Source organism: Dermacentor silvarum, chromosome 11, assembly GCF_013339745.2.
Source record: "Dermacentor silvarum isolate Dsil-2018 chromosome 11, BIME_Dsil_1.4, whole genome shotgun sequence".
Taxonomy (NCBI): domain Eukaryota; kingdom Metazoa; phylum Arthropoda; class Arachnida; order Ixodida; family Ixodidae; genus Dermacentor; species Dermacentor silvarum.
Window position 1 is genome coordinate 12,174,422 of NC_051164.1, and position 12,979 is coordinate 12,187,400.

General features: G+C 46.5%; 1 protein-coding gene across 1 annotated transcript; it reads left to right on the forward strand.

The window, feature by feature from the left end:
• Nucleotides 1–1,028: 1,028 nt before the first annotated feature.
• On the forward strand, nucleotides 1,029–7,899 carry LOC125941555 (uncharacterized). The gene is made up of 2 exons (XM_049659071.1): nucleotides 1,029–1,361; nucleotides 7,283–7,899. Exons 1-2 carry the CDS (start codon nucleotides 1,075–1,077, stop codon nucleotides 7,653–7,655), a joined length of 660 nt encoding a protein of 219 aa, XP_049515028.1. The 5' UTR covers nucleotides 1,029–1,074; the 3' UTR covers nucleotides 7,656–7,899.
• Nucleotides 7,900–12,979: the final 5,080 nt, after the last annotated feature.

Genomic DNA, 12,979 nt, shown 5'->3' on the forward strand with positions numbered 1-12,979 from the left:
TTTACACCGTTCTTCTTTCAAGTTGTTCCTTAAGGTTGAAGGCGCTGCTGTTCACTACCATCACATTGACACAGTATACAACCTGCAACACCATTTCAGACCACATAATAGCATGCAAAATGCTGTGTACGTGCCGTAACTGCATTTCAAAGTGTGTTTGTTTGTGGTCAAAATTGCCGGTTAGGTTGCCATAACCTGCAAAACTTGCCGTAACCCATGCTCAAACAACCTACATCTTATCTCTCTTCAGGCTAACTCTCGGCAGGACAACAGTCTTGTAAATGAGATGAACCATTTCCACACATGTGGTGCTGCACTGAAAATACTGAAGTGAAAATAAGCAAGCCTTTTTCAAGATTATGACCAGTCAACATTGAAACGCCCCATCCATGGGGTTCACTGCAGTTATTAGGCAGTTAAGTTTGTTAAAAGTTATTGCCAAAAGTTAAGATGCCAGTAGCCACTGTGATATGAAGCATACATGCTTTGTAACATTCGTAGGTTAATTCACTCATTAACATTGTTGAGCGGCTTATCACTCACATGGTTTCTGTGCCCTTTGCCTCATGCTGCAGTGTACACAAAAGAAATACACGACTTAATGAGTTGTAACAATATTGAAAGTTCCTGTGGTTGTTCCAGCAAAAAAGAAGCTAGTAATCTGACCACGTCCTCACCATTGTCCTTTCCTTCTCATCTTTTGGCTTCCAACACTTGTCACATAATCCGGTTAATGTTGTGCATCTGCTCTTGCAGCCTCCAAGTGAAGCCCAGTGGCGAGATATTGCTGAAGGTTTCTGGCAACGCTGGCAATTTCCCAACTGCCTTGGGGCAGTGGATGGAAAACATGCACAGATCAAGTGCCCGAACAAGTCGGGAAGCTTGTTCTTCAACTATAACGTAATAAGTGCACTGCACACTGAAGCGCATTATTTTTTGCCAGTTCAAGAGCTTGCAGGCTGCTGTACACGACGTCATTTTTACAGCTTGCAATTTTCCTTTCCAGCATGTTGCGTAAAGCAATTTCTATTTTGCTTTTGATTTTATTTGCAGAGAACTTACTCGGTTGTCCTGATGGCCGTTGTGGACAGCCAGTACCTCTTTAGGCTCATAGACGTTGGCGCCCCTGGGAGACTAAGTGATGGAGGCATATTCAAGGACTCCCCCATTGGAACGAGGCTGGAAAAGGGTGAACTGGGCTTTCTAAGGGCTGCTCAACTGCCAGCATCTTCCAAAAGTTCCCCTCATGTCTTCATTGGGGATGAGGCCTTTCAGCTCCGGCCTGATTTCATGAGACCTTTGCCAGGCAGCCGGACCGAGGCAAAGGACATAGTGTTCAACTATCGTCTTAGCCGTGCAAGGTAGGTACTGCTTTGCACATCATGGGCAAGTAGCATTGGACGTGTGCATTCAGTTATTGTTTTACCTGTGAATTTCAGATGGTTATGAAATTGCTAGAGTACCTGCAAGCCAACAGAACACATATTTTGGTAAAGTTCTAATTCTGCAAGGTGGAGGAAACTTCATGAAACGGCACATTTAGTAAGTGCAAGAAGCAGACGCAGCATGAAAGACGATAGACACAGGACTGTACTGGAGACTTTGTTGCTGTCTGTTTCTTGCGCTCACTAAATATGTAAAGTAAACACCAACTAGACCCTCAGCAAGTCCTTTTAAAAGGACTTACTTAGCTCCAAGTTCGTGCCTACTTGACATAATTAATGAGTGCAAAAGAAAAGAAGCACCAAATAAAAGGGGTACTGTGTGGAAACCCATGTAGGTTTCTCAGAAAAAGGAACACTTTTGAGGCAGCGCTAAACGTAACATGGACACAACAAGGCACAAGTAAAAACGACAACACAAAAGTGTTCCTCATGAACCGCCAACAAGCCCCCATCGAGACTCTTGTCGACTTCATTTCTCAGAATGACGATGATTTTTTCCTTTCATAAGCTTTAGCTTAACTTTGCTAACTTAACAGAACTTATTTGCCATATTTGTCACAAGTAGTGTCCATGTGATTTGAGATGTTAATTGTCCCTGTCACTTTTATTGGCACGCTTTCTAGTTAGCTCAGATGACGACCACCATTGCAGAAATGTTTGCCCCTGGTATGACACTCCGAGCAGAACACATTCTTTTTCTGTTGCCAACTTTTTAAGGGCTCTTACTGTATGTCTTTTGTAGCACCATGTGCAAAAGCAAAAGAGTCAAACTAAAATCCTGAATCGTAGCAACAATTCTGAGAAGCTAAGCCATTCTTGCACAAATTATCACGATGCTAAGTGTTGTGAAAGTATGACGTCACTGCCACACCCCCTGTTCGTACCTAGATAAACAGCGCGCGTTTTGGGAATAAAGCCATTCCTATTTCTGCTATCTGCGTACCGTCTGTATGCATGCTACAACAAGTGGCGACGAAGATGGGATCCGAAGACTAGGCCGAGATTTCGCAGTACGAGGAGATTGGCGAAGTTTTTGGATTTTGAGCCTTTCGTCGATGACGGCGAAGAAGATTTCATGTCTTATGTTGAAATATTTGGCCACTACTGGAAAGTGAACCAAAACAACGATGACAACCTCAAGAAATCAGCCTTTATAACGGCCATTGGTAAACGCCCCTACAAAATGCTAAAGGACCTGTTGCTACCAGCGAAGCCAGAAGAAAAATCATTCGATGAAATCGTCGCAGTCCTGAGGGAACACTACTCTCCGGGAAGCAAAGTTATTGCCGAAAGGTTTAAGTTTAATCGCCGCTACCAGATGGAAGGTGAGACAATTTCCGCATTTTCAGTGGAACTACGCCATATGGCAGCAAGATGCGATTTTGGGACGTTCCTGGACGATGCTCTTCGAGACAGGTTCGTGGCTGGCCTAAGCGACGCTTCGATTCAAGCCAGCCTTCTGAAGAAAAAGGAGCTAAGCTTCAAAACCGCGTGTGACTTAGCAAGAAGCTCGGAACTGGCTGAGAAAGAATCGAAAGGCTTTCGCCCAACCTCTGACAGGACTTTTCTCGACGAAGGCATCCACGTCATTCAGAAGGGTCAACAAAGACAAAAGGCGAGGACTTCAGTTGGTCTTGCAGCCGGTAACACTTGTTACCGATGTGCGGAGCAACATGATGCTGGAGACTGTCCATATCGAAAGGCAAGGTGTCATTATTGCCAAATGACTGGCCATCTGGCTCGGGCGTGCAAGAAAAAAAACGAGAAGCGGTTAATGCATTCAACGACAACGATGAAGAAGTGGAAGAGTTACAACTTTTTCACGTTCAGCAAAGTGGACCGACGACTCGACCTTACCGAGTGCAAGTGCACATTGCAGGTACGCCGGTGGAGATGCAGCTAGACACAGGAGCGGCTGTCTCGATTATTAGCGAGAGCGTCTTTTCGTCCCTGTCTTGTGTACAGCCACCAGTCAAAACAGGACTGCAACTTAGAACGTATGGAGGCGCACCACTGGAAATTGTAGGGCAAGCGGAAGTGCCTGTGGTCTACCGCGAACAACGCAAGACGTTGCCTGTCGTGGTTGTACCTGGAAGGAAGCCGTCACTACTTGGACGTGACTGGCTTGCAGAACTAAGGATTGACTGGTAGAGCGTATTCACGGTGCAGACAGACGGAATGGTGGAGGAGCTGCTACGCAAGTATAGCGACGTTTTTTTTACGGAGGTAGGACTAATAAAGGGACACAAGGCACAGCTGGTCCTAAAGGAAGACGCGAGACCAGTTTTCTGCAAGGCTCGACCAGTTCCCTTTTCCCTGCGGACAGCAGTCGAAGAAGAAATTCGACAGCTAGAACGGAACGGGGTCCTGGTTCCCGTGGCACAAAGCGACTGGGCTACACCAGTGGTCGTCGTCCCTAAAGCAGACAAGAAGGTGAGGCTGTGTGGAGACTTTAAAATTACCTTAAATCCTTGCATAATGACGGAGCATTATCCATTACCCTTAGTAGAAGACATCTTTGCAGTAATTGCGGAAGGCAAGGTCTTCACTGTCTTAGACCTAACCACTGCGTACCAACAAATAGAAGTGCACCCTGACTCTCAAAAGCTGTTGACGCTTAACACGCACATCGGCTTATTTCAGTGCCTCCGCATGCCATACGGAATTTCCAGTGCTCCAGCCATATTCCAGTCGGTGATGGATCAAGTGTTAAAAGGCATGAAGGGCGTTGCCTGCTTTCTCGATGATGTCCTCATCACTGGAGCGTCCGAAAGGGAATGTTTCAAACGCGTTGAAGCCGTCCTTGCTCGGTTTCGGGAGCACGGCGTTCGGCTCAAGCAAGAGAAATGTAAGTTCTTCAAAGACTCTGTCACCTATCGGGGGTATATTATTAGCGCAAGTGGAATTAAGCCATGCACGGAAAAGGTTGAAGCTGTTAGGAATGCGCCAGCTCCAAGGAATGAATCGGAACTAAGAGCGTACCTTGGCATGCTATCTTTTTACTATAAGTTTATCCCCAACATGTTCACACAGTTGAAACCACTATATCAATTACTTAAGGGAACTCGGTAGTGGCAGTGGCCCAAAGACGCTGAAGAGTGCTTCCAGAGGAGCAAGCGTTGGTTGACAAGTGACAGTGTCCTAACCTTCTACAATCCGGAGAAGTCAATAGGCCTTGTAGCGGACGCATCTGCATGCGGAGTGGGGGCGGTGCTCTTCCACGAAATCGAAGGAAATGAAAAACCGATCGCATACGCTTCGCGAACGCTCAGCGAAGCAGAGACTGGGTACTCCCAAATAGAAAAAGGAGCGCTTGCCGTGGTGTTCGCTATCAAACGATTTCATAAATATATTTATGGACGAGAGTTCACTATATACTCTGATCACCTGCCATTAAATGGCTCACTCGGGCACAACAAGCCCATTCCAGCACTATCAGCTGCCCGAATGCAGTGCTGGATGCTTCTGCTTGCGGCCTACCGTTGCAAATGGGTATATAGGAAAGGGAAGGCTCTCGCTAATGCAGACGCATTATCGCGGCTTCCGCTAAAGAACGAAGCTGACGTCAGTGACTACGTGCAATTTTTCTCGGCAACAGACCAACTGCCGTTATCAGCTGAAGATATTCTAAAAGCAACAAAGAAGGACCCACTCCTATCGAAGGTCCACTTCATCACATTAAATGGATGGCCAGCAAAAGTTTCAGATGAAAATTTAGCACCGTACTTTACTAGACGCCATGAACTATCGTTGGATCGAGACTGCGTGACCGGGGGCAATCGCGTAATTGTGCCAGGTGCGCTTGTTACGCCGGTTTTAAAATTGCTGCACGAAGGACATCCAGGCGCGACTAGAATAAAAATGCTTGCGAGGAGCCATGTGTTGTGGCCCCAGCAAACTTCGGACATAAAAGACACTGTGCAGAGCTGTGCAGTCTGTCAATTTGCGCAAAACACGCCGTCCCAGGTAGACTTCACGCCTTGGGCCCGTGCAAGCAAACGATGGGAAAGAGTGCACTTGGACTTTGCTTTTGCAAACTCATACTGGTTACTAGTCCTGATAGATGCTTATTCCAAATGGGCAGAAGTTGTGTGCATGAAAACAACTACAGCGGAAGCAACTGTGCAAGAGCTGCGAAGAATATTTGCCAGTTTCGGTCTACCGGAAATGGTCGTCACAGACAATGCACCGCAGTTCACGTCTGCTCAGTTCTCCACATTCCTTGCCTCCAATGGAATACGGCACCTCACTTCTCCGCCTTATCATCCGGCTTCGAATGGGATGGCAGAACGACTTGTGCAAACCGTCAAGAAAAGCCTACTAAAGCAAATCGGAGAACATAAAAACCATGGCAAGTCTATGCAGCATTGCGTCGATCAGTTTTTATTCTCGTACAGGAACACGCCCTGCGCATCGACAGGGGTTACGCCAGCTCAGTTGTTTTTGACATGGGCCCCAAGAACACGACTTAGCCTACTGCACCCGGAGCTGAGTAACCGGTTGAAGACTGAATCGCGTCAGCCCACTTTTGCGCGCTCAAGGTCAACATGGCGCGAGTTCACAGCAGGTGACTATGTGCAAGTGAAAGGAACTCGTCCGGGTGACCCTCTTTGGTTAACAGGCACCATCACGCGCCGTATTAGTGCCGTCACGTATACAGTGCGAGTGAATAACGAAGAACGTTTGGTGCATGCCGACCATATCGTTTCAGCTAAGCGCCCGGATTACCAGCCAGCCAGAAGCTCGCATTCAGTCCTACAACTTCCACGACGGCTCGATCAAGCAGACCCCACGGCGGCCCGAGAAATGGAAGCCCTTCCAGACCGTCAACAGGGCGACGATCAGATGCTGCAAGACCAATCTTCACATGAGCCCCCAGCATCGGGGCGCCTTGAAGATGACCAGGCGATATCCGACCCCGAGAGCTCGGAGCAGGTTCCACTGCAGTCTACTCCTGGAACCTTAAGGCGTAGTACACGAATACGCAAGGAACCTGATAGGTGGGGATACAATTAAAAAGAAAATTAATGCTGGCAGAAGTGTTGTGAAAGTATGACGTCACTGCCACACCCCCTGTTCGTACCTAGATAAACAGCGCGCGTTTTGCGAATAAAGCCATTCCTATTTCTGCTATCTGCGTAGCGCCTGTATGCATGCTACAACACTAAGTGATACAAAGAGTACTTCTATTTTCAATATATGTATGAAGCAGCAACCTGGCCAATAAATTTTTATATTTTTATAAAAATTGTGTTAGTACAAAATCGAGGCACACACACTAGTACGAGTACTGTGGTGAATGTACAGATTCAGTGTTTTTTTTATGCCAAGTTCGTGCTCCAAGGTGTTTGCTCCCAGTATACCAAACCGGACGTGCTTTTGGGGACAATTCTGCCTATCCTTGCTTCTCTCTCGCTAATCTGTTCTGCTGCAGTATGCTTTGAATTATTCTAAAGCTGCAAGAAATGCAGTGAAGCTAAACTTAAAAGGACAGAACTCTTTAGCATCTTAGCAAGTTATCTGTACACCAGTAAACCTCCTGTTATACAGTGCAAGAAGGAACTTGGCTTTCTAGAAGCACAGTGGTGCTGTTAGCCGAATTATATGGCACTAGAAATACACGTCTACCATATGCTGTTATGGTATCAAGAAACATTTAATTAATGGTTTATATGAGTGGAAATGACCAGCCGTAGTCTGTAAAGAAGCTACAAGTCCTATTTACATCAGCGATTTCAATACTCTGACATTTCTTTTACGCATGCCTATTATTGAAGCCCTACACATGCTGAACATCCATTTGTCTCTTTCTTTAATAAACGCCCTTTCTTTTTCAGAAGGTGCGTGGAAAATGCTTTTGGCATTCTTGCGTCAAGGTGGCACATCTATCAAAAGACGATAGATCTGAGTCCAAAAAACGTTGACAGTGTAATTAAGCCCACATGCGTGCTGCACAATTTCTTGTGCCTTGAATGCAACGGAGCCGATCACTACTGCCCTCCTGGATATGCTGACTCTGAGGACACCTTTGGGAATCTTCGTGAAGGAGTCTGGAGGCAAGACAACGCAGCCACTGCGATGCTTCCGATACAAGGCACAAGGGCGCGAAAGAGCTCGCAAAGCGCAGCTGTTGTGCGCTCTGTCTTTATTGATTTCTTTTTCAATGAAGGACAGGTACCACGGCAGTGGAACCAGCCAGAAATTCAGTGATATTTTTGCCACTGAGTGCCTATTTCTTCATTTCATTTTACTGGTCTAAATCATGAAACGCTAACCATGTGCTTTATTTTTATGCAGTTTCTAGTAGCCCTGGCATTTGTCATTTGTGCAAGTTCGTGCACAAGTTTCCTTTATGCATTCCCTCCGTCTTTCTGTTTCATTCTTTTATTGGCCTATTGCTGTACATTTTATCTACCTAATCAGATCATGTATAGTTGTTTGTACCTAGGAAATGAAGTGAACTTGATATGCTGCCTTTTTCCTGTCTGACATGTTTGTCACACAGTTTATGTACAACTGGACCTCTGGTAGTATAGACTCTGTTCTCTCTTGCTGTTGTTGAGTGGTTGTGGCGCACACCCACGGGGGGGATTGGCCATGAATCGGGTGGTTATAATCGGTGTATAAAAGCAAGGAAATTATTTGTTATGACAGCACATGAAAACGCTGTGACTGCGCACTTCCTTTTTTTTAAATTGTGGGGTTTAACATGCTGAAACCACTATTTCATTGTGAGGCACGTCGTAGTTAGGAACTGTAGAATAATCTTAAACACCTGACGTTCTTTAAAGTGCACCAAGTGCACTGTTTACAGGCGTTTTTGCATTTGAAGCCTATCGAAATGCAGCAGCTGCTGCACTTTTCCTTTTGTATTGCAATCCGAGAATGAGACTGCCACTGTTTCTTTCACATTTGTACATATGCGTTGTGTTTGTTCTCCTGTTGTGTTTTTTCCTCTCTTTTATGTATGCCATATGTGTAAGCTGTAGATGCTGTGGACATCTTTGACTATGTTTTGCTCTTACCACATAGTTCATTGAACTGTACATAGGGAAACTGCTTTGTCAATCTGTTTTAAGCAACTTTACGTGACTATCCTTTTTCTTCTGTGGAGATGAAATAAAGATTCATATCAATTGCACTCATTTGTGCAAAAGTGTGGTTAATATAAATATGAGGAAACTACTTCATTGAAGTAGTTTGCATTCATGGAAAGACAAGCAGTGCAGTAAGGTACTTAAATTTATTATTTTGATCAAGAAATATGTACAATTGCATGGAGAATGTTGTGCGGAAACATGGCGCACCAACCATTCTCGTAACAGACCAAGGCACCACATTCACAGCCATGCTTTTAGATAATGTCCTGATGCTCAGTGGCACAACTCATCGAAAGACAACAGCCCACAATCCACAAAAAATAACGGACTAACAGAGCGCCTGAACAAAACACTCGACATGTTTTCAATGTACGTGAATATAGAGCACGAAGATTGGGACGATTCTGCCTTTATCAATTTTGCTTACAACACGGCTAAACAAGAAACTGCACGGATGACTCCATTAAGCCTTGTCCACGGACGCTAAGTCGGGACGATGCTCAATGCATTGCTACTACACGAACCTGACGACATTGACACGGAAGCCGATGACGCGGACTCTGTTCAGTGTTCACGTATAATAAGGACCTTAAAGAGTGCATACTGGCAAATAGAGGTAGATGAGCGTGATCGAGAGAAGATGGCATTCGTGACGCCTGATGGGCTTTATGAATTCAAGGTTCTGCTTTTCGCCTTATGCTCGGCCCCAGCCACATTTCAAAGGCTCATGGATACTGTCTTATCCGGTCTGAAGTGGAAGACATGCTTGGTGTACCTCGACGATGTGTTGTTTTTTCTGTCACTTTAGAAGAACATCTAAAGCGGCTGCTGTCAGTTCTTCAAGCCATACGGTCCGCGGGACTCGCAATAAAACCTGAAAAATGTCAGTTCGGGTTTGAAGAGCTTAAGTTTCTAGGTCATGCAGTTAGTCAAGACGGAGGCCTGACCCCAATAAATCTGCAGCAGTCGCAAAGTTCCCTCGGCCTACGGATAAGAAGGCGGTCAGACGCTTCATGGGCCTCTGCGCTTAATACCAACGATTTATTGCCAATTTTGCGCATCTCGCCTCTCCACTCACCCGCCTCACAAGAGACGACGTTGCGTTTGTATGGGGAGAGGAGCAAAAAGTGGCGTTCCATGAGTTGCGGCAGCGTCTACAAACTCCGCCAGTATTCGCTCACTTTGTCGAGGATGCGTCAACAGCGATCCACACCGATGCCAGCAACGTGTGCCTTGGAGCTGTCCTTGTTCAGTGGCAGGACGGTGCCGAGAGAGTAGTTGCTTATGCAAGTCGAACATTGTCACGTGCCGAGTCCAACTACTCAAACACGGAGAAGGAATGTCTGGCCGTCGTATGGGCAGTCACGAAGTTTCCGCCCGTATTTATACGGTTGAGCCTTTCAAGTAGTAAGCGACCATCAATCGTTTTGCTGGCTGACCAATATGAAATACCCGTACGGACGTTTGGCACGCTGGAGCTTACGGCTTCAAGAGTACTATATGACAGTGGTGTACAAATCGGGGAGACAGCACCTCGATGCCGACTGCCTCTCCAGATCACCTATTGAGTCACCGAGCGCCGATGCGGATGAATGCGCAGGATTTTTAGGGATTGTTGATGCGGCCGCCATCTTTCGGCAACAGTAAGCCGACCGAGAGCTCAACACCTTGATCTAGTTCTTGAAAGGGCGAGCTACGAAGGTGTCGAGATTATTTTCACGGAGTCTACCTTCATTCTGTTTGCGCGATGGCGTTCTCTATAAGAAGAACTTCTCGCCAACAGGGAAGAGCCATCTGCTAGTAGTTGCCGAAGTTCTCCGCCATGAAATCTTGCAAGCCTGCCACGACGAAGCCACCTCGGGCCACCTTGGTTACACGCGAACACTAGCACGAATCAAACAAAGCTACTACTGGCCTAGGCTCGCAGAAGAGGTGAAGCACTACGTGAGGACTTGCCTTGAGTGTCAGCGACGCAAAGCACCACCGACTAAACCCGCTGGGCTATTGCACCCCGTTCCGGTACCGGAAATGCCGTTTGCTCAAATTGGCATAGACCTCCTGGGCCCCTTTCCCACTATCTGACAGCGGCAAAAGATGGGTGATAGTCTCGACGGAGTATCCCGATATGCGGAAACCAAGGCAACTCCAAGTGGCACGGCAGCTGAAGCAGCACGATTCTTTATCGAGAACATTGTCCTCAGACATGGTTCTTCAGCGATCATCATAACCGACAAAGGAGCTGCATTCACAGCTGAGCTTTTGCACATTGTGCTCACGCTGAGTGGCACAGCCCATAGGAAGACGACGGCCTATTACCCACAAACAAATGGGCTTACCGAGTGCCTCAACAAGACTATCGCAGACATGCTTTGCATGTATGTCGATGTGGAGCACAAGAACTGGGACACAATCTTACCATACGTCATATTCGCATACAATACGGCACGCCAAGAAACAACGAAAATGACGCCGTTCGCTCGGGTTCATGGTCGAGAAGTCACTACAATGCTTGACGCTATGCTGCCTCATGACTGCAATGGTTCAAGTGCAGACGCCGCAGATTTAACTGAACGCGCCGAGAAAGCACGACAGCTCGCCTGCGTCAGCATAACTAGTCAGCAAGAACGCGACGCACGACGCTACAATCTCCTCCACCAATTTGCCGCTTATACGCCCGGGGAAGGAGTGTGGATTTGGTCTCCCGTCCGACGCCGAGGGCTGTCGGAGAAACTTCTACGCCGGTACTTCGGACCATACAAGGTTCTACGCCGTATGAGCGACATGACCTACGAGGTGGTTGGTGATGGTTCATGCTGCTTGAAACGCCGTCAACAGGTGTCTGAGGTAGTGAACGTAGTGCGCATGAAGCCATATCATTCCGAGTGAAGTGGACACCGCCAGGCTATCAACTACGAGTCTTTCCGCCACGAGTTGATCAGCATCAGGACGATGCTCGCTCTGGACGGAGGGTAATGCCGCGTCAGTATTCGTGTACAAGTGCGCCCTGGCGCCGACAAAGACGACGAGCGTGCTGCTCGAGATTCTGGAAGCCATCAAGAGAAGAAGAAGAGATTCTTGTTGTTGGCGCCTCTCTGGTTTCTTCTCCCGAGTACGGTGCGGTGCGTCTATAATAAAGCTCCTGAGCTTTGTGTAACGCGACAATATATTAAAGGCCAACTGGAAGGAAACTTTTGGGCCGCGCAATATCCCTAGTAACATTCCAGTTACGTAAGGAGACCCCTCAATATTTGATGTTTGAAATACGAGCGAAAGCATCATGAAAAGCTAGCTAAAATATCAGTTTTTGACACTGAAACTGAAAAAAAAGGCGAAAGCTTTCATTCTGCCGTGCAAGGCTTAAGACACAGCGAAGCTGGCCGATTTGAGGGCGTTTTCTTGGCTGTAGCAATTATGACTCGGTATCTCGTCGCCATCTCTTGTTCTCCCTTCCCCTGGCCGCATCTGAAATAGAACTTGTTTAAGCAATTCCTCGCGTTGAGGCACTTGGCGGGTTCTAATGCAATTTGCTATATGAACACTCCGTGCAATCTTTCGCTGTCGTCAATAATTAATAAATTCAGATTTTTTTTAATTTAATGCATTTAATGCAAGATAGTACAGTAAACAAAATTCAGTCCGTGCTCGGTACGTACTCCCGAAGAAGTCTTGCCGCTGTATGAGAGCGGCAGCGACGGCAAGACTTCTTCGGGAGTACGTACTGAGCACGGACTGAATTTTGTTTACTGTACTATCTTGCATTAAATGCATTAAATTAAAAAAATCTGAATTTATTAATTATTGACGACAGCGAAAGATTGCACGGAGTGTTCATATAGCAAATTGCATTAGAACCCGCCAAGTGCCTCAACGCGAGGAAATGCTTAAAGAAGTTCTATTTCAGATGCGGTGTGCTGGGACTTGCACCATGGCGACAGCGCCAGGTGCATCTGCTTAACTGGTGTTTAAAGGCTGCTGTAAAAAACTGAACAGTTACACACTCTGCAGTAGTATATACTACTAATTTATAATATGTTTAGTCAAAGTGAACTTTTATTGTCTTCCAGTTGGCCTTTAAAGGTTCTGACAAGTCCATCGCGTGTCAGCTTAATCATCTGAATTCCTTTCGTCAAGATATTTGGATGCTGTTGTTAGAAGGTCTAGCTCCATGGCTTCACGCAGACGTCCTGGGCATCGCCTCCACTTACACGCTATAATTTGCCCAAAGCATTCGGCCTCATCAGGTTTTTTTGTGACAATTGATGCTAGTGAATCAATTTCATTTTCTTATGGTTTCCTGCGCTTTCGGGCACTGCCCTCGGGCTGACTAATGTTCCTAGGCATGCTACGTTTTCGATTTGCGCCTACTCTCAAGCTCGTGCTGGCCTCTTTGTTCAGTTCATCCGCCTCAAGCTCTGACGATGAGCTTGTTTCTGT